This window comes from Phaethon aethereus (assembly GCF_964289735.1).
Source record: "Phaethon aethereus genome assembly, chromosome: Z".
Taxonomy (NCBI): Eukaryota; Metazoa; Chordata; class Aves; order Phaethontiformes; family Phaethontidae; genus Phaethon; species Phaethon aethereus.
The window spans coordinates 24,925,875-24,952,450 of NC_138577.1; the positions used below are offsets into that span (position 1 = coordinate 24,925,875).

General features: G+C 39.2%; 1 protein-coding gene across 1 annotated transcript in view; it reads left to right on the plus strand.

The window, feature by feature from the left end:
- Positions 1-26,576, plus strand: part of RNF180 (ring finger protein 180) — a 72,716-nt gene that overhangs the window by 45,903 nt on the left and 237 nt on the right. The window contains exons 4-5 of the mRNA XM_082013692.1: positions 2,155-2,380; positions 6,522-6,647. Of these exons, the coding sequence (XP_081869818.1) occupies positions 2,155-2,380; positions 6,522-6,647 (352 nt within the window). The remainder of the gene's footprint in view (positions 1-2,154; positions 2,381-6,521; positions 6,648-26,576) is intronic.

The following is a 26,576-nucleotide window of genomic DNA, read 5'->3' on the forward strand; positions in this document are numbered from 1 at the left end:
ATTTTTCACTTTTTATCAAAGAAATGATATTATGAAGCTTCCTTCATTCTAAAGTTACCTAGCTGTAATCAAGGCTGAATTACCTTTTGCTATTCTGTTCCTCTGCGTGTTGTCTGTGCTGTAAGTGTAGAGACAGTCTGTTAAACAGTGTGATTGATTAGTTGTAGTACAGTACTGCTCTAACGCCCTTTCCTACAGCATGGAGCTAGAACTAATAGTCCCAGCTGTTAGTGTCTGTGACTAGCTTCTATAGATGCTAGAGAAGCTAGAAGCTAGTCCCAGCCAGACCCACACTGGCTGCTTGTTAGTACAGCCTAGTTGCCTCAGCGTTAAATTTCAGTACGTACTGAAGTTTTCTGGGCCCATCTCAAGTCTGGCATGCAGGAAATCAAGCTGGAGTAATAAATGCTGAGGTAAGTGCTACAAGAGCCACACAGTTATTGATGCTTAGGGTTGCACAAGAGCTTATGTTTGGACACAGTGCTAAACCCAAACTGTCTCCATGTGTTTGTGTCACAGCAGGCCAGAATTTATAAGCCCTCTTGGCACCTGCTACTCTGGAGAGTGCAATGTGAGTGCTGCACCAGACTGGCAGGATGAATGTTTATCCAGAACTGATAAATTCTCTGCTGTGTGTTTTTAAATGTATTACACAGCACCCATACTGTTAGGGCTTATTCATTATTTGCAGTGTCCCAGGTACTGACTATAATGAGAGAGAACAGAAACCCAAACCAGTAAGCCATACATGTAATTATCTCTGAAACACATCCAGAGACTCCCATCTCTACAGTGGGCACAAAATAACAATTGTCATTAATGTTTGGTATGCCAGTATCAGGCAGTGGTTGTCTGCTATGACCTATGAGTGTCAAAAACGGCCTGTGTAATATACAGCTAGTGGGTATGCAAATTAGGTGCAAATAAAGCATCTGCTTTAGCACAGAGTAGTATTTATTGGGTAGAAATGCATCAGCAGCTGTGCTTTATGTCAATAATGTGTTGGGAACGACTTGGAGGACTAGCATTGCAGGACTAGCAAAGAGGTAGGTACGAAGCAGTGGTTGAGCAACAGGCATGAGAGTATTAAGTATGGATACTGGAGCTTGCAAGAAGTCACTGATACTGCAAGGCGGCTTAGAATTAAGACAGTTAAAACAGAAATCATTAGGAAAGGACTGGGAGTTTAGAACAAGGGGCATGAGAGAAGAGTTTTGACACTCAGCAGTGTCTGACAGCCTCTTCTGTCTTGGTTCTTTCCTGGTGGGTGTCTTGGGTGTTGGGCTGTGTTGGGTTCTGTTAGCTGTGAAACAGACAGGATGGATAGAGGAGCTAGAGCAAAGTCAATGTCTCTTGTGTGGCTCCCACAGAAATGAAAAAAAATTTTTTTTTCTTTAAGCCGAAAGACCTTGGATGCCATTAAGCATAAGGTCTTCAGACTACATGGAAAGGTGTAGTCATCTTACAAGAGCAAAGCAGAAACGTGCCAGTATACACAAGTTGTTGCACTCATATGGCATGTACACCATTAGGGAAGTCCAGCTATGTCCCCATACAAATATATCACTGCAAGGAAATCCAGAGCATACGTGCTGGCAAAAACAAGCAGTTATCAGAGATGTTAGGGTTCCTACACTTTCTACTCTAAAGTTTAGATTCTGAATTGTAGTAATAAAGTTATGGCTTGTTTCAAACTGTGAGTCATTATTCTTGCTGAAACATGCCCTTCACAAATTACCTTTCAAAGGCAGAACAATCCACAGGTTATTTTTAGAGATTTTTGTTTTGCCTTTCTTGGCAAAGTAAGCAGGTATTTTGGTAATAAAGTTACAAATTAATTGTTAAAATTAATTTTAAAAGAAGAAATCTGATCATAATACAGTTTTACTCAGCCTTCTTGAGTTTGTTATTTCCTTCTTTTACTGTCTCATATGATTTTTGTTCTCCTTTCCCACAGAGCGCTTGTTGTGACATTCCTGTCTTATAAGTATGTTTCATCATCTCATTAAAAGTAACCTGTATTAAAAATTAAGAATATCACCAGTGTGTGCCAACTTCTTAAGTGTTATTTGAAGTAACCTTCCTGCCAATTGGTTTATCCAAAATAGTTACGAGTTGAGCTGTGAAAAAATGTTTTTCTTTTTCTTCTTGCAGACTGCAAATGAAAACCTGCATACAGACGATGAGCATGAACTCAGAGGAGATAAAGAAAGCTATCTCTGTGCAGTGTGCCTGGATGTTTATTTCAATCCTTACATGTGCTATCCATGCCACCACATCTTTTGTGAACCTTGCTTAAGGATGCTTGCCAAAGACAATCCAGCCAGCACTCCATGTCCACTGTGCCGCACTACAATTGCCAGAGTCTTTTTCCAAACAGGTATAAAACTGAAAGTTTTGTAGCTTTCTTTCCTGTATTTCTGGGCTCAGTAAATACGTAGTTAAAAGTATAGTAAAACCCTGCTAACCAAATATAGTCATAAAAATAAGAAAAAAAAGAAAGAATAATATGCAAAGGGCCACATCCAAAATGCATGCAGAGCAAAATTTGGGGATGTTAATCCACTGTGAGGTTTCCTTTGCATTGAACTCTTCCTAGGACTGTTCCACACAGGCTTCTTTCAGTGGCAAGAAACTATTCTGGATACGTATTTTTAAACTTTTTTATTTTTGAAGTGAGGTTCTGTTATTTTGCGTTTCTTTCATTTGCTCTTGCTAAGTAATCACAAACTCCAAACATAATACACATTTTCTAAAAATATCCTACCAGAAAAGCATTTTTAAAATTACTAACTTACTGACACACATAAAATGCTCTTTTCTTGGTTTTATGGCTTTAATTTAGCTACAAGTGAAAATAAAGGCTGGCAGAATCGTAGAATCCTCCTTGCTAATCTTGTTTTTAAATTCTCCCTCCCTTATATGCTCACCTGTAGTGTTCCTGACTTTTGGCAGTAGGAAAACATGGTGAGTAAAGGGTGTTTGCTGTCAGAACGGGAACAGGGATAGAAGAGGGTAAGTAGGTGGGCTACCAGGAACAGCATGAGATAGATAGTCTTTTATGCCTGGAACTTAAAAAGTTAAATTGCACTATGATATCTGGAGCCAGGCCCTTTACAACACTTAGAACTGTGCATAGACAGGTCACAAAGCAGTGGAAATGACTCAGCCATGCAGGAGTGTTTGTTTATTTTTGCATGCTGCAGAGACCTTGCAGCAATCCTCTTTAAGCTGGGAGAGTGCTGTGATGATGACAGGTTGGGGATGCAGATTAAAGTATGATTTCACATTGATCAGCAGAGCTGCCCAGCTGCTATTCCTGGTTGTGCACAGACTCTTTCTCTGCCCAGGCACAACTTTGTATAATTTGATGGCAGACCAATTCAAGGAACTGACTGGGCTAAGAACTCATTTGGGTGGGAAGGAGGCATTTTTCAGACAAATTGCCCCAGGATGGTTCACTGGGGAGCTGCTGGTGGCCAGGGATAAGGACTGACTATGTCAACACTGCAGCAGAGAAAATGGATGGAAAGCTGCAGCCTGAGCACTCTCAGCACCCTGCCTGGCTTGTGTGTAGAGGTTTCAAGCTGTTCTCATTTCATTTGCTTAATGTTTGATGGTCCTTTGGATTTAATGTACAGAAGAAGAGTGTTTCATCAATAGAGAATTACTTTCAGTTGGTTTAGGGCTATTTAAGTTTTTAAAAAGCTATTTAACAGTTTTGCTGGAGTAAAATACTACTGGGAGAACACAAAGAATATAGATGCTTGCTAAAATGTATTTGCAAAACTTTTCAACACATTTAAAGTAGTGTCATTTAAGTGACATATTACCAGGATTACTTGTAGCCTTTGGATACTTAATATACAATGTGTAAAAATACCTCATGGGAGGAAATGAAAAAGAGGGAGCCGGACTCTTCTCTGTAGTGCCCACTGACAGGACAAGAGGCAGTGGGCACAAACTAAAAAAAGGATGAAATTCCATCTGAACACAAGAAAACACTTTCTTCCTCTGAGGGTGGTCAGACAGGTTGCCCAGAGAGGCTATGGAGACTCCATCTGTGGAGATACTCAAAACCCAACCAGACAGGCTCCTGGGCAACCTGCTGTAGTAGGATGGGTTGGACTAGTTGATCTCAAGACATCCCTTCCAACCTAACCTATTCTGTGAAAATATTAAAAAGGTATGTAGCTTTTTTGAGGAAAAGGATTTGTGCGGCTGAAGTGTAAATACAGTGTCATAAATATGTAAATAGAGAGTCTACTGTAAATAGAGAGCCATAACAGCATATGAGATGTGTTTAGTATTAACAACTTCAGCTGAGAGAAGTCCATATGGCCTTAGAGCAGCTATTTGCATATTGCTATTCAGTATATATTGATATATGCTTAACTTAGCAATGTATTTGAAAATACATACTCTAAATTTACTTTGGTTTTTTATACATATATTAAGAAAAATACTTTGTAATTTCCCAGTGCATAACATATTGAGCAGTTTTTAAATCAACCAAGAAATATTGATGATGATATCATATCCTTAGTGAAATTAGTAAAATCAACACATTAAGGAAGATGGATGGTGCCAAACCAATATAAAGGGTACTAGATTTTTTTTTAGTCAGGAGATCTATTAAGCTTTTTAAAAGTTATGCTAAAGTCACTGCTGCTATAGGTTTGTGCCTCCAGCAAAGCAAAGTTGCTAGCATTCTGTATGTATTTCTCTTAATGCTACAGCTGGGGTGTCTTATTTCCCTCACTAATTTATTCTGGATACTTCCTGCTTTCCTTTAGCATAGCTGCATCTTATTTGACAAGGATATCTCAAAGAGAAGACTTTTTAACAATATATCAAAAAGTGAACAAAGAAGTTCACTTTTTAGGTTGTGCAGTTTTGCAAACTGAACATGAGTGTAACAGAAGGATGCATGTAACATGTCAAAAAAAAGTGAAGGCAAACAGGTCAGTTGTCCACTAATTATAAAGAAAGAGTGCTTAACCCAGAGCTACAAAGCCAGATGTGACCCATGAGGATACACAGGCCTGTTGCCTTGATCAAGTGAGCTTTTTCCACTGGTTCCCTTGAGAGTGAGTTCCAGTCTAGGTAGGTTGCTCTGATGGTGTCCGCCATGCATTCCCAGCTTTTTTAAAGGCTTTCTTAAAAGCCCTTCTCCCATCAGGATAAAGACTCACATCTGGCCCGATGATAGGGTGCCCAGGATACACCTAAGGCAACAGCTTTTGATCTGATTGCAGCAACCCACTTCAAGTAACTGTGTCTTTTAAATGCCTCTCCTATGAGGGGAAAGAGCAAGCCAGGGACTGGCTTCTACACTTCATTCATACAAAGTTTCATTTATGTTGTTTCCAGGACAGACCAGATCTGGCACTCATGTACAATAAATCCACCACTTCAGAGAAACGCAGATTCAGTGTAGTGGTTCTGCACGGGAGGTCCAGGCATGTGGCAGGGAAGGGGTCACGTACATACAGAAAGGTGGCCTGGCCAGCCTGAAGGCATCGTTCATGAAAAGCCTAACTTCTAAAAGCCTGTAGGAGCTGTCACCACTGCCTTTTCTGAAAAACAGGAATTAGATGCCTCACCAGAGGTTTCAGCATTTAAATTTGGACAATTAAGTTGAAAGAACTGAGGCCTTTTTTGGCAGCCTGTAGAAGGAAACTAAAATATTCTGTTGATGCTGTGAGAGGCAAGCAGAGTCTCATCAGAGGCTATTTCTCTGGATCCACGTGGTAGTCAATCCAAGAATGTTCAGTAGCGTATAAAGCTCTTATAGAAAAATTAAAAAACCGCTAGTAAAAGATACACAGCTTGTTACATTTAGGGGAGAAAATGTCCTCTTTCCTTTCACTGGCAGAGGTTTATGGGTGCAGTAGTGCTGTTCTCACATAATGAAATAGAAGGATTTGGTGATTTCTGTGCTCTGCATGTGTTGTGTAGCCTCATTCCACCTGTGTTCTGACACTCTGAAATACAGGATAATTTTTAGAATAAGACCAGCATTTTTTTTTTCTTCAAATCTGCTAATGCCTTCCTCTTACATAGAAAAAGCTACTGCAACCAAAGGGCGTTTGGAATTTTTTCTTCTTTCTGAAGCCTGCTCACAAAAAGCTTAGCTTTCTCAAATTTTCCAGAGAAAAAGACTTGATCCTTTCATAGAATATTGATTATCAAAAAGGTATGTACAATTGCAATGAACCAGGTAAAGTAATAATACACAAGCCTTTTCAAAGATCTGTGAAGGGTCTTTTCTTTCTTTTAAGGTATAAAAGAAATTAGACTTTTTTTCAGGGGAACAGAATCAAAACAGCAGGTTTAAGACTTGTTCTTGCTATATCTGGAAATACTTGGGTTTATGTAATTTTAAAACAATTTAGGAGGTGTTATAATCAGAAAAAAGATTACACAGTAGATAAACATTTTTATTTTGTAGTATAAACATATGCAAATTATTGCTATATTTACAACATTGATGTATACATTTTCTCCCATTCTTGTAGAACTGAACAACTCTACCAAATCTTTTTTCCCTATGGAGTATTTGAAATTAAAAGAAAATTTTCAAAAATCAAATTCTGCAAAATGGCCTCTACCGAGCTGCAAGAAAGCCTTCAGAGTTTTTGAAGGTAAGTTTCCATATGACAAAAGTTCTTCCACTATATTATTTTAATAGTTTGGATATAAAAATGGTAAACTTTGAACAGTATACCACTCATTAGAGATGTTAAACCTGATAAAATCGGACCTCAGAATTAGATTGGGATGCAAGGAGAGAAAGATGGCTGTTGAAAAGCCTAGATTATGTAGAACTTTTATCAGTTTGAACTAATTTAGACTTTCTGAACATTACAGGACTGCTAGATAAAATCAAGCATCTTTTCTTTTTCCTTATTGTCCTGGTTTTGGCTGGGAGAGAGTTAATTTTCTTCCTGATAGCTGGTATAATGCTATGTTTTGGATTTGGGATGAAAATAATGTTGATGACACACTGATACTTTTAGTTACTGCTGAGCAGTCAAGGACTGTCCGGCTTCTCGTGCTGGGCTGCCAGTGAGGAGGCTGGGGGTGCCCGGGAAGCTGGGAGGGGGCACAGCCAGGACAGCTGACCCGGGCTGGGAAAGGGATATTCCATACCATACGGTGTCAGGCTCAGTATATAAACCAGGGGAGTTGTCCGGGGAGGGACGCTGCTCAGGAACTAACGGGGCATTGGTCAGCAGGTGGTGAGCAATTGTGCTGTGCATCACTTGATTTGTATATTCTTTTATTGTTACTATCATTATTATTCTTTTTTTCCCTGTCCTATTAAACTGTCTTTATCTCAACCCACAACTTGTACCTTTTTTTTTTTCCGATTCTCTCCCCCATCCCACTGTGGGGGTGGAGGTGAGCGAACGGCTGTGTGATTGTTTTAGCTACCTGCAGAGTTAAACCATGACACTTATTTTTTTCCCTGAACTGATTCACTGAGCCAAACAGATTTTGTAATCAATATGTGAGTCATCTTTTATATGAGTATTTCCATGAGGAATGTAAAATTATTTTCTAACTAAAAAAAAATCCCCAAGCATCCTTAGCTTTTGAGTTTTTATAAAAAAAGTAAGAAACCTCATCACTGTAGCACTTTTGTGCTTTCAAGCTGATGAAAATTGCTCCAAAGTAGTTTGTCATTATACTGCACTGAATTTTTTTCCAATTAAAATCATTAACAGAATTCCCATTTGTTTCATAAAGATTACGTATGGCATTGCTTTGTATGTGGTATGCTCTATTTGGTCAAGGCTAGGTTAATGGTAAAATGAAATGCTGTTCAAGAATGAAAGCCAATCTTCTTTTACCATTGAGACTTTTTAATATATGTGAAATTTAACAAGCTAATTATAATATTCATTTAAAATGTCTTCTGTTTTATATCAGGTAAACAAAGATATTGCATTACTGTTTTGAGTATTGGTAACTTTTGAAGAATGTAATTGCACAATAGAAATAACGTCTCAAATAATGGTTTCCTTAAACAGATTAAAAAATAAATAGTGTAGTTTGAATAGGATAATCACATAGCAAATATGCTCAGCTGGATCCTGTTATCATATATTTATAGTTTAATAACATCATAAGCGTAGCTTTTGCATGACATTATATTAGAGTTGCATTCTGTAAACACTGTACAGTCACAGAAAGTTCACAAACTAAGGGTAAGTCTCCAAAAGTAATTTGATACCAGAAATGTGGACTAAAAGATGTGATGAAGATCATTTAAATTGAAAATACAATACTTAATTTGACAGTGATTTTGGTGTAAAGTGCAAGAATTAAAAAAACAGACTGAGACAGTTAGTGCACTGGGCCTAAAATGGTTATTTCAAAAGCTTTTGCATAAATCTGAGATTGAAATACACCAAAGAGACAAGAGATACAGGATAGAGTAGTCACGATAGTGGTGTTAACGTTGTAAAAAGGTGCTGGCTCGCTGGTTATAGAGAAAAATTGTAGATATCCTGAAGATAAATACATAGTTAGGTGTTTAGAACAAGAGAGGGGGATTATGAAACCTCTGAGTTAAAGCCCTTGGTGACTATTTCAAGATATAATTATTCCTAGGCCAATAGGAAATTCCCTCCAACTTTTTTTATGCTAACATTTTTATTTAAAATATGGTGATTAAATTGAAAGTGGGAAAGCCTGCTTAGAAATAGAGTAATTCTTTTTATCTGTTTTTTTAAAAGTGCGTAATCTAGAAAACATTCCCCCAGTGTTGCATACAAGGAAATCTGTGCTAGTTTGTCGCTGATCTCATCTGTTTAGTGACTAAATAAAAAGCTATTGACTTCTGCATCAGTCAAGGGTTGCAAGATACAGTGTTTTCAACACCTACTAATACCAGTGGGAATTCCCACCACCTCAGTAGGTGACATCTGCCATGTCCTTTTTTGTAATCATTCTCTAGAGAAAAGGGTGTGCTATTTCCTACATATTGGGAAAAAAAAGTCTTGAAAGATTTTAATAATTTCTGTTGATACAATTTTGTATCACTCTGTCTTGAAAATTGGCGTACAACACTGACATCTACTTTCTTGATTCAATGTTCTTGTTACGGTGATTTAAGTTATGCAATAAAGGAAGGACGATAACAGCTGTGAAAATCTACAGCTATAAGATGACCTCAACTAGTTTTTAAGTTCATACTTCTCTGTTTAAAAAGAAGAAAAAAGTGATACAGGTTTTCACATTTCTGATGCTGTGATCTACTGAGAAGAGGAACAAGATAGGTGTTACTGAAAGTAGAAGGTGCAGCATTGATTTTAGCTATGAAGAGTAATGCTGGAGTATAAGAAGTCTCTTAGAATAATCCTTATATTGAGCTATTTTTCCCCAAGTCCTACTATTCCATCCTTCCTTATTGCACTTTTTACTTTCAGTTAATTTCCTTACTTCCTCGTTTCTTTGTTTTAATTTGTTTGTTCCTTTGTCATACTACTCAAGACTGCAGCTGTGGGACCATGCAATGCTTCTTCACCAGAAGGCTTTCCTTTTTTAGCCAGGATCAGTCAGATTCTTCAGTATAGCTTGTGGAATCACAAAAAAAGCAACTTTGCACATAATTTCTCACAAGACACATTTACAGTCTACAGTCTTCACAGTAAGTGAATTTTCTGGCTCAAGGAGACACACATTACTGGAAAGTGTTGTCTTTGATCATCTGTTATGCCTGTAGTACGCTAAGACAGAAAACAGAATCCAAGCACGGCTGGTTGAGTGTGTGTTAGGTCAGCTGCACTGATGGCAACTTTGTCATTTTGCTGATTTGTCAGCACTTGGACCCTAACACTTGCACCTATATTCCTAGCCTACAAGTCCTTGCAGCTCCAACAGGTCACTGGTAAGAAACATAAGATTGATTTCTTGATTCCAAGGTCCCACTTGGGTCCCATGGAGCAGCTGTGCTCTGACTAGCCTTCAAGCCCTCACTTCCGCATCTCACCAAGCAGAAGTGAATCTGAAAGAAAAACAAAATAAATGGGAATTTTAAGGTACAAGGGTCAATGCCACAAACATGTCTTAAGTTTCAGCCCTGTTAGCACTGCCACTTTCTGTGCCTGCTGTTTTGCCAACAGCATTAGTACAAAACATCGTGTAAGTATCAATAGCCTGGTTTATCTTTTAAGCTGTTTTGCAGAGGCTGTTCTTTAGAGTCTTCTTCAGAGCCACCATTCCATTGGAAAAGATATTTCGTAGCCTTTTCCTAGTCCTGAAGATTGCATCCGAAGCTAGCCTGTGTAGAAGGGTGATGTACCTCTCGGAAATTATGGCTGCTCAGTTGTCTCTGTTGTTTCATCAGTGCGTTGAAGGGAATCACATTCTAGCTCATCGGTGTGTGTCATCAGTATTGCTTGTTTCCATTTAACTGTGATATTATAAGACTGCTGTACCAGGAATATTGATAGCTATAATTATGCAACACCAAGGATTGTGATGAAATGGCCATGGCAAACAAGCATAATGTAGCCATATATTTCTTGACATGTCCCTGAATGGATGTTAGATTGGCATCTTTAGTTCTGCTCAGGGACCCAAGTGTTCATACTGGCCAGTAAGACAAACTAATAACATTTTAGACCTCTTACACAGACAAGGTCCCACAGCTGTGCCAGAGGGTCCCATATGAACTTGTAGGGGAGTTAGAGGTATCGTGCTTTTCACCCTGCAGCTTACAAATTCCAAAAGTCTTTTAAGAAGGTTTTTTTTTTAAGATGCTTGAAAAATCATAGCTGTGTTCAGGATAAGAGGGAAAGTCCTCTCATCCATTAATAGCTGGTTAAAAGATACCAAAAAAAGGATGGAAGTAAATGATTTTTTCACTGCAGGGGCATTAGTAGTCTGGTCCTAGATGGCTATATGCTACAGATTGTACTATCCGGCATATTTGTTACTAGAAATGGAGATGATAACATTCACTTACAGTACTGAAATACTCAGAATATTAAGAATGAAAGCCAAATGCAAGCAGTGGCAGAAGACTGTCGTGGTACTGAGTGATTTTCAGCAATGTTTACATTGTTTTCCCTTCATTGCAAAAGGAGGTAGTAAACTGGAAGGGTGCAGAGAAGATAAATAAGAATGTCAGTTTTAAATTGCTTCCTGATAAGGAATATGTAAATAGACTACAATGCTTCAGCCAAAAGATGACTAAAGAGGGAGGATGACAGAGGTAATTAAAATCATGGGAGTCATGGCAGAAGTGGATGGGCTGCTGTTATTCAGTGTCTCATAATAAAAGAACTAGAGGACATTAAATAAAACTATAATTACCCCAGAGCATCGGTGCAAATAATGGCAGATTCTTGGAAGAAAAATGGATTAAAGTATATTAAACTCAAAGTACCACATTTGCCTGCAGAGATCCTTGAACTGCAAGTCCCTGGGAGCTGAGAGAAAATACTAGGAAAGTATTGCAATATCCTTGCCCACTTCTTATGTTCTTTCCTTGCCATTCACCAATTCCTCATTGTTTGACCTTGTCAGAGAAAGAATGATAGGGTAGGAAGACCTAGTCTACTCTTAGTATTCCTGTTCTTATGAGATATCCTATGGTTTTATGACAATGGTGTCTTCTGTTACAATTTTAGCTTAGGCAGCGTAAAAGGATTTTAGGTATTTATCAAATAAGATTACATAATTTTTTTTTTTTTCCCTCTTAAGACAATTGAGAATGATACATAATCCTAGTTAAACCACCCAAGGTAAACTTTGATGGATGTGGCACTTCAGGACATGGTTTAGGGGACATGGTGGCGCTGGATTAATGGTTGGACTTGATGATCTTGAAGGTCCTTTCCAACCTAGTGATTCTGTGATTCTGTGATTCTGAATTACCAGCTTTTTGAAGTGGTAGTCGTTCATCACAGAATTTGTTTAGAGCATAAAATATCTCTTGGTCTTAATTTTTTATGTTTTGTGTAAGCTTGTGCTGAGACTAGTTCAGGTTGTGACAGGTCTCTGTGAACAAGTGGAAGCAAAGATGCCTTCTGTCTTCATCACAGGCAGGAATTAGCAAGTATCTTTCTATGCGTTTTAGTGGAAGTGGGGAACTATCCTTGCCTGCTATGCCAATAGAATGGCAAAAAGATAGATCGTGGCCACTGAGCAATGACCAGTAAAACTGGTTATATTCCTAATTAGCTGTGAACTCGTTATGCTTTGTAAAGGTTATGTCGGACATGTTTCCCCAGCACACTCCCCTGATCCACTTAGCATGGAAATGGACTGCATAGGAGAGCAGTTTGTACTGAAGGAGCCCCTAAGGAGTTTCAACTCTGCTGGTGTAAACACAACTTACCTTGAAAGTTAAGTTTGCCTGGTGTTCAGTCCTTTGGTTCGATGCCTCATAGAAATCCCGTTACTTTAAGAATAACAAAGAATTTTTGGCTGCGAATAGACTGTAGAGATATCAGTTGGCTTTATCACTATCCACGAGTTAATAGAGAGGAAAGTAGGTCGAACATGTTCATTGCTTCTGCTGCGTAACGTGCCTGTGATTTGTTTCATACATCTGTACCAGTAACACAGATAGATCCACGTGGTTCCAAAATTTGGATATGAATGTGAATTCAGTTTGGTCCTAGAGCTCTTATTGGGTAGAAAACTGCTAAGATTTCTGGAGGAATACGGTACTTGCATAGCATAATTACAAAAAGTGAGGCAACATTTTTGGGTCAAGACAGAGTTTTGGAGACCCCTGAAAGTGAAAACAAAAGCTGAAATTTAAGTTTTATGAAGGACAAAACAGGAAGCATGAAAGCACTCAAAGTGACATGTGAGAACAATAAGCATGAAAAGGTGATTGTATTTTTATTATATCAGAGCCAGATTAAGCATACCTTCTCAAAGAAGCAAGAGATGAGCAAACAGCTGAGTAAAGTCAGGAAACTTGGTGAGTGTCTTAGCTGAGTAGATAAAGGTGGATGTTTGAAATGGCATCAGAAAAAATCAGAGATAGCCACCGTTACACATTTAATTAAGGATTAAACAAAGGATTTTTTTAACAGTTCATAAACATATTTTTTAAATTTTAAATAGCTTCTTCCTTGGTAACCTTTTAAGTAACCTGTTTTTATGAAAACTTAGTTTTAATTTTCTGTTGAACGTATATGAAGGCTTTTTAGACAGCTCTTTCCATAAAACCTTGGTCAGCGTTCTAAAAACTGGTTAAGTATGTCAGCATCAGAAAACTTTCAGTTCAGAAAAAATACACCAGCTTTCTCAAGATACGGTCTATTGCTTTGTATTTTTCATTCGTTGGAGGAATTAATATTTCTTTTGTTTGCTTAGGTGGGAAGTAGGGATTTTTGGGGTTGATATTAGCTAAAGCTGAATATGAATTTGTTCAGAGACAATGGCATGGCTCCAGGATAGGTCATTCACCAGTTTCTCTGGAGGAATTAAGGGAGGCATGTTGCCAGACAACTAGACTTGCAAATAAGCTAAATGCTTTGTGTAGAAATACACAGCCTTGTCTTACAGAGGGTTCTGGTGAGGCCCTGGCATGTCTCTCTTGTGTATTCCCTCTGACGTTTACTGTCAGATTGACCCTGTCTTAAGACAAGTAGAGCCAATTAATGAATTTATTTTTAAGAAAGTATTTGCATTACTGTTATCTTATGGTGTTCCATAAAATCGGCTTAAAACATTAAAGCCTTAAACACTGAAAGGCTTGTGGACAGCACTGTATAAGAAAACTCTGCAAATTTTTTGCTAAATGATCTTTAGTATTATATTACATTTCTTAAACAAAATAGAGCAATCATGCAAGTCAAGAAATAAGCATCTAAAAAGAATTGACCAATATGCCAAGCAGCATTCTCACTAGAGAGAAGCATTGGTATGAGATCCTTTTTAACGCTATTTTATACTTATTCACAGAATCACAGAATCACTAGGTTGGAAGGGACCTTCAAGATCATCAAGTCCAACCATTAATCCAGCACCACCATGTCCCCTAAACTATGTCCTGAAGCGCCACATCCACACGTTTTTTGAACACTTCCTAGCTATAAATATCAATCCTTTTTGTGTCTACATATTTTCTATGGTAGCAGTCTGAACAAATGGAGCCTGAAGGGATGAGAGGAGTTCGGGAGGAGGAGTTGTAGGGAAGAATGAAGCGAGAGCGAGGTGATGCCATTGCAGTAATATGATACAAAAGGGTGAAGGCTCTTAGGTGGTAGTTTAGCAACAGTTGCTGACAGCTGAAATACTGTATTTGATCAGCTGGGAGATGACAAATGTAAGGAAAACACACTTGCAACATGGTTTTTAGAAACGTTCAGCGATAAAAAGTAGGAACAACAGAAGAGGATGTTGAGGATGAGTAGAGTTTGAGATCATGATGAGTAAGAGATTTACTGAAGAGGCAGTGGAAGAGAAATGGAAAATAGGTAAAAAATTAATACGAAAATTCATAGAGTCAGAATATTCTGAATACTTTCTAAAATTAATTTTTCTTATAGATTACTGGTGCACATACCACAGAAAGTTCAACACTTCAGGTTTCTGTTTGGGTTTCCCCTGTTTTTCATTGTCTGCATTGTCATGGCAAGGCGAGAAGTTGTCCACTAGTTAAATTCACTGTTAAGACACAGTTCATCTACATGCACACGTCAACAAGTGATTACAAGTCCGCATCTTAAAGGCAAGTGCACGAAAATGACTGTAACTATAAGAAGTATGTTATCAACATACATGGAGAAAACTGGCCTTTAAAATTAAAGGAAGACATTTTATGGTCTAGAAAGTGTGCAAATCGTGCATTTAGATTCATGACATGATCTCACAGGGAGACCATGCAACTTCATTTCTTGATATCAGTCATCAAGACTATATGGATTGCAGTCAGAACAGGTATGGTGAAGGGGAGAGCAGTGAAAGAAGCCAGCATTTCATTTATTCACAGAGATAGCTTGCACCCTGAAAAGCAAGGACATGCATTTCAGTTACAATATGTAATTTTTATTTTATTTTGTCCGTATGTTGTTTTTATTTCATCACCCTTAACTGAATTTTGAAATAAAGTGGTTCTAAAGTCAGAGAGTAGGTTTTGCTATAAATCATTTTAAAAAGCTGTTATATGATGTCCTGCCTGTTTGGTACTTACCGTGTTATGGTTTAGGGGAAGAAAGAAAAAGCAAACAAATAATTCATTTGGTTACTTTTCTGTTTGCAGACTGGCTATCAAAATTCCTTCATGGCTTCCACAGTCAAATTACTTTTACATTGTGAAATGTGAGATTAATAACTCCTGTTTTAGTATGCATCCCAGTAGTTAAACTAGCCAATTAGCTTGTGTTTGTGAATATTGATAATTATGTTTGGACAGAGTATGTTTTCTAAACTCATTCTGCCCTCCCACAGTCCTCTTCCTTTTTGATTCATTTACTTCCAGGGAAATAAGCAGCCCAAGATGGAAAACATGAGTTGTTCTAGTCTTGCTTTAAATTTATGAGAGGGCCTGGGCAAAGCAATCATTGAATATTTCTCATAAAATTGGTAAATACATTTCATATTTAATAAATTAGCAAAAATGTTAGTTATGCAAAACACTCAATGTAAAATACATATCCATGCATTTAATGTGGCTTTATGGATTTTGTCATTCGTTTTTAAGGCTTTCTCTTGTTTTCCAATAACGTGATTCTTGGATAAGGTACACTAGCTAGCTTTATTTAATCAGTAAAAGCTGAATTATTAGTCTATAAAATAGCAAGAGGTAACTGCCTTCACACATTTTTATTTGGTTATTTACTTAATATTCAGAGTGTCATTTATGGCAGAGGCACTGTATTTGTGTCTTAGAATTCAAACTAGAGGTAGGAACATACAAAAAACTTCAAATAAAAATAATCCTCACTGAAATCCAGTGAGCTGTATTTGAATGGAAAAAATGTCATCTTCACTTCCTATCCACAGTAAAACTGTCAGATCTCTTTGTCAAGCGTAAATGTTTGTAATTTTGATGAAATGAAATTTCACAGAGGAAAGAAACTTCAAGCCAGAAGTTGCCTCCTCTCTGTCCTGAGAACCTGAGAGGTGTTAATTGCAGTGATTAACAATCAACTGTCCAAAGAAATTCAATCAAGTGCAGCTTTTATGTATTCATGTGTAGTATATAACCTTAAATCCTGGGCTTATTTTGGTTACCTATCTCTGTAGAAAAAGTCAGAGAATAGCTACCAAAAAAAGGAATAGATGATCATATTTTTAATCTTGAAAATAACATGGAAAGTTAGAGCAGTATGAAATAAATATTTGTAAGAATTGTAACTGCAACAAGAACTTCTATCAACTATTCTGCTTGTTTTTTTCTTCTTTTAAATGTGAAGTGATTTCTGGTTCATTGGTGTATTTTCTTTCCCTAGATCCATGTAGAATTTATAAAATTTTAAGAGAGTAGAGATGATTCGTAGATATAAGTGGCAGTAGCTGTGCTGATACTGAGGAGCAAGAAGCATTATTTGCCAGGTGGTTGATTCTGTAGGACTGCAGTTTTTATAAGCTTTTTGCTTCTACGGATTAAATGTATGTCAGGTAGCGGCATTACCACATTTTGGATTTCTGCATAGTTCTGTCTGTAGCATGGTGTTCTTTTTTCTTATGTCAAATGCCTTATGAAAGTCACAAAACAAAAAGCGTGTTGTAAAAGTGGAGAATGGTGGTTCCTAACCACTCTGCCTCATAAAAATGTGTCCCTTAGGCAGTCAAATCTTCTGTCCCATATGAAAGGCTTCAGGACACAGCTTTTTAAGATTTTCACAGTAATGAGTTGCTTTTGTAGACCCTTTGCAGATGACATTCTTTGACATCTTGAAAAGCAGTTACTGTGTATTCCCCACTACATTACCTGCATGCTGCTGATTTGTTCCTGTATAGAAGGACTCTGTATCGCATGCACAGTAAGTTCAAGAAATCCCATTTTATGCATGTGCAAAAAACTGCTTTAGGTCTCTGGGACTGTTGCAATTTTCAACATTTAAACCAAAAGCCCCGCAAAAGTCCTATAGCTAGTAAGACAGACATCACAGTGAATATAATCTTTATCTTTCAGATAAAGATTGTGTCCAGCTTAAGAACATTTCACATCCAGGTTTGCTGAAGCTCAACTGCTAGAAGAAAGTAGGACTTGCATTTTGGGGATGGAAAAGGAGTGGAGAGATGTTTAGCCCATCATGTAATTTTAGTCACACATGGATATAAGGTGCTGGCAGCCAGCGAGACTCCATGAGTGAATCAGAAGGGCAAGAGCAGATGTTCAAAGATACCAGAGACAAAGTGAGAGCAAGGTAAGGAGTAGGATAGAGAGGGAGGTTTGGGAAGATGATTTGACTTTGCAGTGTGAAAGGCCTTGACAGTTGATGCTAGAAGTTTTAGCATAGGAAAGCTGGAGGTTCTGATGTGCATCCTGAGGCAAGAGGAGTTTGGAATTTGAGGGCTCTCTCTAGAAAAAAATGAGATTTTGACTTCTGAGACAATAGCTGTGTGGAGCTGAAATATCTGCAGCAGGAGGTGAGGGATGTTCAAGCTTTTCATGCAGGAGGAGAAGAAAAGCTAAAACTCTGAATCTGAGAAGGATGGTGATTGGGTTAAGTGGCCTTGGTTTGGGGAAGGAATTGGATGCTTTGGGGACTTGAGTTTGATGGAGGGTTTGAGACTGATTTAGAGCTTGGGACATTGTCATGGTTTAGCCCCAGCCAGCAACTACGCACCACGCAGCCGCTCGCTCACTCCCCCACGGTGGCACGGGGGAGAGAATTGGAAGAGTAAAAGTGAGGAAACTCATGGTTTGAGATAAAGACAGTTTAATAAGTAAAGCAAAAGCTGCGCACGCAAGCAAAGCAAAACAAGGAATTTGTTCACCACTCCCCATGGGCAGGCAGGTGTTCAGCCATCTCCAGGGAAGCAGGGCTCTGTCACGCGTAATGGTTTCTTGGGAAGACAGATGCCATAACTCCGAACGTCCCTCCACCCCTTCCTTCTTCTTTGTCCCAGCTTTATATACTGAGCATGACGTTATATGGTATGGAATATCTCTTTGGCCAGCCTGGGTCAGCTGTCCCAGCTATGTCCCCTCCCAGCTTCCCGGGCACCCCCAGCCTGCTCGCTGCAGGCCAGCACGAGAAGCTGGACTGTCCTTGACTACTTAGCAACAACTCAAAACATCAGCACCTTATCAACATTTTCTCATCTCAAATCCAAAACATAGCCTCACGCTAGCTTCTATGAAGAAAATTAACTCTACCCTGGCTGAAACCAGGACAGACATGAGATCAGGAGTCAGTGGGACATGCTTACAGGCATTCACAGAGGATAAGTGCCATTCTCTCATAAACCTTTCTAGCAATATATGCTTTTTTATTTGTTGGAAATACAGATCTCATAGCTCATTTTAACAAGCAAATCTTGTAATTTAGCTATTATATTAGCATAACCAGAATATGATGCCGCACGATGTGCATATGGAAGAAGGCTGCTCTTTATGCAAGAAGTTCAGGATGATACCTCGTTTGTGAAAGCAGTATAAAAACACTGTATCCTTGAAAAAGAAGTACAAAATGCTGGTAAATTTTGGCCCATTTCTCCATGCTGTCGTCAGGTCTGCAGATGACAACAAATTGGAGGACCGGTTGATAGTCTTAGTGATGGGACTGCTATTCAGAGAGACCAAGACAGACTGAAAAAATAGGCTGAAACAGTAAAGTGGGTGCTTCAGCAGATAAAGTCCCTTTCAGCAGGGCACACAAGAAGAAAACCAGACCAAGGTAGAAGATGGAAAATATGATGTAAAAGAGCATCTAGCAACCTTCTTTGGATTGTTGTTGGAATCCCACAGCGGTCTGTGTAGTTCAGAACATTCACAGGTCATTTGCAAAAGTGTTTACATATACAGATGATAAAGTTTATTAGTGATACTAAATTAGTCAGTTCGCTGATGATAGTAAATATGAACTTGACAGCTAACAGTTCTCTTGATCCGTGACCTTGAGGAGGCAACAGAATGCACTCCTATCAGGTATGCAGAGGACAACAAATTAGAGGACAGGTTGATAGATTCAGCAGCAGTGCTGCCATTCAGAGAGACCTAGATAGGTTGGAGAAATGTACTGAAAGGAACCTTGTGAAATTCAACAAATGCTGAGTCCTGGACTTTGGAAGGAAGAGCCCCTGGCAATGAAACAGGTTGGGCACTGACAGTCTGGGGAGCAGCTTTCTGGAAAGGACCTGGGTGTCCTGATGGAGAGCATGCTGTGCATGTGCTGGCGGTGTGCCTGGCAGCAAAGAGAGCCAACAGCATCCTGGACTTTATGAACAGGAGTACGATGTATGAACAGCAGTACATGAGGGAAGTTTTTATCCCCTGCTACTCAGCAGGTCATGTCTAAAATACTGCAATTTTGCCCGCTCCCTTGCAGTACAGGAAGGACAGCAGTAAACTGGAGCAGGTTTAGCAGAGAGACATCAGGACGCTCAGTGTCCTGGAACACCTGACCTGTGACGAGATGCTGAGGGAGCTGGCTTGTTCAGTCTGGAGAAGGGTAGGCTTTGGGGAGGATCACCAGGCAGCCTTACCATACCTGTAAGGAGGCCACCAAAAGGACAGACTAGCTGTTCACAGTGGTGCCTGGCAGGAGGATGAGCAATAATGGATATGAGAGGTTCAGACTGCAAGTAAGAAAAACTCTTTTACTGTGAGGACACTCAAGTGGTGGAGCAGTTGCCCACAGAGGCTATGCAATCTCCGTAATACATACTATTCACTATGATGAGCTGTAAATTAGCTATTGCCACTTAAGAGATCTCGGTAACACTGTGATTCATTTTCTGAAAACATTCAGTGCCCAGCCATAGTCAAAAGGTAAGCAGGATTATTATGATCTAACAAAATGGAAAACATTATGTCATTGTCTAGATTTGTGGTGATCCCGCATCTCCAGTTTTGCATATAATTTTAGATTACATCATCTCAAAGAATGATAAAGCCGGGTGAAGCATAGTGTGGAAAGGATGACCAGAAGTATGGAAACTTTTCCATACAAAGGAAATTTACAAGTTTTTTGTTTGAAAAGGATATTAGAGAAGACAGGTACAAGAGGTCTGTAAAATTATGAATGGCATAAAGATGTTTTAGGAAGTATTGTTTGCTGTCTGTGAGAGCCATTCTTGCATTACCAATTATATGAGCCGTAATAGGTAGGGCAAAACAATTGGCACTGAGGGCCAGTTGTCCATATTTGCATTTTAGGGAACAGGGGCAATTTACTTCCAATCCCAAGGGCTGAATGCCCACTAGAAGTTGGGAGTATATTATGATGGAACACATCAGAGCTCTTGGAGCTCATCTTCTGGTTTAGTTTCACCTGAAAGGAAATTTATTTGTGCTAAGACTATTCCACCAAGGGACACAGAACACAGTGAGTGGAGGCAATATGAGATCTGGTTCAAAAGTATGCACAGACACATATAAAGAAAGAAAATCCTATCAGCCTTTTTAACACATTGTTTTGAGCACTTCCAAAGTGCTTCCAAAGCACTGCCAGTTGCGGCAAGGGCACATATGGGAAGGTGTCGGTCTGTACTTGCCTTTTTTCTTATAGTCTTTCAGTGACTCTATCTACCTGCTGCAGCTCATAATCAGAAACAAGAGACTACATCAAAATGACCTTGGGAACATCTGATTACCTAAGAACAAGTGTTCTTAGGTAATTTAATTTTACACGAGCACTTATGAATGTAAATAGTTATTATAGCTTGCATACTATTCATTTGGGCACATTTTTAGAGTAAAATTTTCCGTCTCATATCTTACATTCTTTAGTTATAGCAAAATGAGATCAGTCAATTTATAAAATCAGGATAGTATTTTAAATTGTTTGTAGTCTTATTTTGAGTATTGCTAGTACCTCAACAGGAGGTTGCAAAAACTTTGGCAGGGACACATGAAACAGATGTGCCTATTGATGCTCTAGTGAAAATCTTTTTTGATTTGCATGCTTTGGCGGTTATGAAAGTGTGATTTGCACACAACATGGTTTTTGTTAGCTAGTAACAGGCTTCTTCTAACAGTCTGCCAGACTCCACTGGCATTGTGCGTTCATGCTCATGTGATTTGAGTGGAAGTTCTTGTTCAGAGGATAGCAACAACGACATGCACAAAAAAAGTTAAGTATAATATAGGTTTTAACAAATACATGCCCATGTAGAAATTATTTAGGGACTGTATTCATCAGGTAAGAGAGGCTTATTTTTTAAAAAAGAGGCAATACATTAGAAGTGATTTGAAGCTCCCTCAGCTCTTCTGTTTCATAAGTCAAACCCCTATTCCATGTTGCTGTACAGTTTTTCAGGAAATCTAGAGCTCTTGGGTTTTATCTGCAGATAGCTAGAATCAGATGCAGAGACATGGCTTATCTCCAGTCTAGCTGGAGAGAGATATCTGAAGGTATTTTTCATGTCAGAATTTATTAAAGACAGTAGTCACAATATGGATCATAGAATCTGCAGTAACCTTTGTGCATGATTGTACAGGGCTTCTAAATCTGATCTTTGGTTTCAGTAGTGTATGCAAGCTTATTTGGTAATACACTTCAGGGAACAGAAACAGTTCTTGTTCTTTGTTAGCCTCTGTTAAGTCCTAAAATTCATTTTATGTAATAATTGTACTATTGACATTTTCAGCTGAAGCGTAATCAATTTATAGATGGTAAAAAAGAGACTACTTCAGCAACAGAATTGAAATCTGTCCCACACAACTGGCTGTCAACTTTCAATAGCTTTACTCACACTCAGGGAAGCCACAGGGATTTCACGTGGTGTATAATAAGCAGTTCCTGATGATATACATACCTTTAATACAGAACCAACAATTTTTCTGTGGCTTTCTATAGGAAGAGCAATTAGAGAATAGCCAGTTTCCTAAACTGAAAATGCTGTTCTTGAATGTAGAATGATTACATTACAAAGTCTAATCTGTGATAAAATCAATGCATGTTTGCTTAAGGTGAGTTGCACAGACATACAAATCAAGGATAATATTTGTCCAAATCCTCTAGAAGGCAAGGACTACCAAGTCAAAACTAATGTAGCTACATGTCTGCATAATTCCCTGATACAAAAACAGGCTCTTGCATTTTCTGTTATATTTAATTTAAGTATAGAAATAAATAAAAAGAAAGCATGGGTAGCAGTCTTGACTAAGACCCTCTGTAGAGGATAATACACACTAAAATTAATGTGTAAAAGGCAAAGTGAATGATATAGCATTAGTGATAAAATTTAATGCCATTTGGAAATTAAATTTAAGAAGTAGAACATAACAATATAAAACTTGGTTTCTGTTTCACAATAATATTTTTAAAATGTTAGAAAAGAAATTAAGAAAAATACAGGTTTGAAATTAAGGTAAATTTTTAAATGACCATTTTTCAAGTGAATTACAGCTTTGCAGATGGATATTTAAAGATGACTAATAATTATTTTTCAGACTTGTGTTACTGAATTACTAACATTTTAGTAATTTTTTAGTAATCAAAGATAATGTTTTAAATTAACTTAATTACACATTATGGGGAGCCTATGCCAGTGTTTCGACACCCTCATGGTGAAAAAATTCTTCCTTAGATCTAGTCTAAATCCACCCTCTTTCAATTTAAAACCATTACCCCTTGTCCTATCGCTACAGGCCCTGCTAAAATGTTTGTCCCCATCTTTCTTATCGGCAGCCTTTAAGTACTGGAAGACTGCAAGAAGGTCTCCCCAGAGCCTTCTCTTCTCTAGGCTGAACAACCCCAACTCTCTGAGCCTGTCCTCCTAGGAGAGGTGTTCCATCCCTCTGATCATTGTTGTATCCCTCCTCTGGAAACCACTCCAACAGGTCTGTGTCTTTCCTGTGCTAAGGGCTCCAGAGCTGGATGCAGGACTCCAGGTGGGGTCTCAGCAGAGCAGAGTAGCGGGGCAGGATCCCCTCCCTTGGCCTGCTGGCCACACTGCTTTGGATGCAGCCCAGGATACAGTTGGCTTTCTGGGCCTCGAGCGCTCGTGTCCAGCTTTTTATCCACCAGTACCCCCAAGTCCTTCTCAGCAGAGCTGCTCTCAATCCCTTCATCCCCCAGCCTGTAATGATACCAGTGGTTGCCCCGACCCAGGTGCAGGACCCTGCTCTTGGCCTTGAACTCATGAGGTTCACATGGGCCCATTCCTTGAGCTTGTCCAGGTCCCTTGGGAATGCATTCTGTCCCCTCAGGTGTGTCAAGCGCACCACTGAGCTTGGTGTCCTCTGCAAACTTGCTGAGGGTGCACTCCATCCCACTGTCTACGTCATTGATGAAGATATTAAAGAGTACTGGTCCCAAAACAGACCCCTGAGAGACACCACTTGTAACCAGTCTGCATCTGGACATTGAGCCACTGACCACTACCCTCTGGATGCAACCATCCAACCAATTCCTCAGCCACCCAACAGTCCACCCATCAAATCCATCTTTCTCCAATTTAAAGAGAAGGATGTTGTGGAGGACCATGTCAAAGGCCTTACAGAGAAATCCAGATAGATGACATCAGTGGCTTCTAAGAGGATCTGTTCCATGGTCTTCCCAGGCACAGAGGTGATGCTGGCAGGTTGGTGGTTCCCAGGGTCCTCCTTGCTACCTTCTTTAAAAATGGGTGAAGTGTTTCCCTTTTTCCAGTCACCAGGGACAGTCAGGTCACCTGACTGCCATGACTTTTCAAATATCATGGAGAGTGGCTTGGCAACTGCATCAGCCGATTCTCTCAGGACTCTGGGATGCATCTTGCCAGGTCCCTTAGACCTCTGCCTGTTCAGGTTCCTCAGGTGGTCTTGAACCTGATCTTCTCTTCCAGTGCGAGGGACTTTGCTCCTCCAGTCCCCATCTTGCAATCCATCCCCTTGAGAGATGTGGGGAGAGAAGTGAAGACTGCCAGTGAAGACTGAGGCAAAGAAGTCACTGAGTACATCAACCTTCTCCTCATCCGTTGTTACCAGTCTGCCAGTCTTGTTCATTAAGGGCTGTACCCTTTCTTTGACCTTCCGTTTCTGGCTGACATACCTGTAGAAGCCCTTCATATTATTCTTTGCATCCATTCCTAAGTTCATCTCCAGCCACACCTTGGCCCTCCTGACCCCATCCCTTCACAACCGGGCAGTGTCCCTGTACTCTTCCCAGGATGCCTGTCCCTGCTTCCATTGCCTGTGCATTTCCTTCTTGCCCTTTAGTTTGACCAGCAGGTCTCAACTCATCCATGCTGGCCTCTTGCCTTCCTTTCCTGATTTCTTACACCTGGGGATCAAGAGCTCTTGTGCTCTATGGAAAGTGTCCTTAAAGGTCTGCCAGCTCTGTTCTGCTCCCTTGTCCCTGAGGGCAGTTTCCCAGGGGGTCTAATTGACTAACTCTCTGAAGACCTCAAAGTTTCCTTTCCTAAAATTCAGGATCCTCATACCTGTTGTACAAAGGCATCTGGGCAGGCAAGGTGGGGAAGGAGAGGGTTCACCTGCTGCCCCGAGCATGGACTTGCCTCCATTTGCTGCTTTCCTTTAAGCTACTGCCTTCAGCCTAGCAGGGAGAAGATACAGGACCCCTTTGATCTTGAGTATTTTCTGGTGGCTGTTACTGTTTCTGTCTCAGGAAGGGTTCCATGAGTCCATCTCTTTCTCAGACTCCCTGATGCTCCTTAACCTTTCTACTTCTTCTCATAGCTCTGCCACTAGGCTGAGCAGGCAAATCTTAGCCCACTTGGAGTCATAAATCATCATCACTTTCTTGAGTAGCATGGAGATTTCATATATAGTCTCCAAAATAAGATGATGCTAGAGATATTCTGATGTATACAGATCTAGAAACTTAGCATCTGTACATGACAAACTGATTCAAATTGTCATTAAAACTAAACAATAAAAAGAAATGCAATGATATCATGATGTCTAACCATGAGTGATTCTCCAAAGGAAGAATTTCTGTGTCTCAGTAGTCTGTCAAATTTCTAAATAAAGCAGTCATTAAACAAATATAGGAGGACCAGTTTACCTATGTAATTTGGAGTCAAAAGGTTTCTGATGAACTATCTTTAAAAGGATACCAAAGAGAGAAAATACTTTTCTTTGGAAGGCATGGAAGCAATTGTGCTATAAAAGTTCTGGGCGAAATATTAATTCAGAAAAAAAATACTAAGAAACAGCCAATATCCACCATTGAAAATGAAAAATATTGAAATTCCAGCAAAGTTTTGTATTAGGATACTTTTAAAAAATATATTTCTCAATTATCTTGCATAAGGTCTGAGAATGTTAAAATGAAAATTGCTGGCATGTGAGCACCAGTTATACTCAATTATTTAGTCAAAACCAGAAGACTGAGAAGCTTCAAGGAGGCTTAGTCAAGCTGAACTAGAAGGCAGCATGGTAGCAGCTTAAGACTGAGGAACGCACGATGAGGCACACTGGTGTGCAGTGGTGTGCACTGCAGGGGACACTTCCGACCCACCTTTAGACTCCAAAAGCCATGATGTCAGCACAGAGGAATCTGGGCAGCTTGGCAAAGACCTGTTTCCAAAATCAAAGAATGTGTCATAAAGGTTGAGAGTTACCTGAAAACAGTATGAAAATCCAGACCAATATGACTGCATTCCGTCCTTGTCTCTCATCAAAATGGGACAGATCTTCTGCCTTTGCAACACAGCTCACATCCTCTTTCCTGTGCCACAACCTGCTTTCTAACACAGCTGCACAGCCACTTCTCTAACCTTGTATCTTGGCACATGCAAGAACTATGCTCCTGTAGTAGTCCTCTTGCTACATGGAGAAGTTAGGGCAGAAATGAAGAGGAAAGACCATTTGGCAGGACCCCATACTCAGGCCATTCTTCCACTTGAAAGGCTGTGTTTGCATCTGTATATATATTTTTCAGGTATTATCAGCATACAAACAGTAATTTTAAAATGGAATTTTAACCTGGTATATATCATCTAGAGACATAATATTAATGTAAGCAGTGTTCATTTAGAAGAGTATTTTGAAAAAAAAATTCAGATAATAGAAATAGGAACGCAAATGTATTTGCACTGTTGAACTATGTGTATACACATACGGAAGTGTCTCAATTACTGAAGAATTCAGATGAGTAGACTTAGGGAATCCAGAGATTAAGTACAGTATAAGGAGCCTTTCACTTCTAGATCAGTGAATCAAATTCAGTGGAAGAAGGCACCAAAAGAGATGTGTTCAGAGGTTTGGATAACATAAGCAGATTACATTACTTTACTATAGTAGAGAGTGCCAAATCAAAACAAACAAACATATTATTTTCCAGACATGGAAATTCCAGTTACTTTTTAAATCTTTCAAAATCGAGTCCACAGAGATCTTCTTGTCCGACAAAGTGAGGAAACCCAGCAATGAGGTGTGAGATTTCCTGCTTACACTTGTCCTGTAAATAACTGGGGGAAGGAGGGTTAACTTTTTTCTTTTTTTAAAACTCAATCTGGTTGTTTTTATGAAG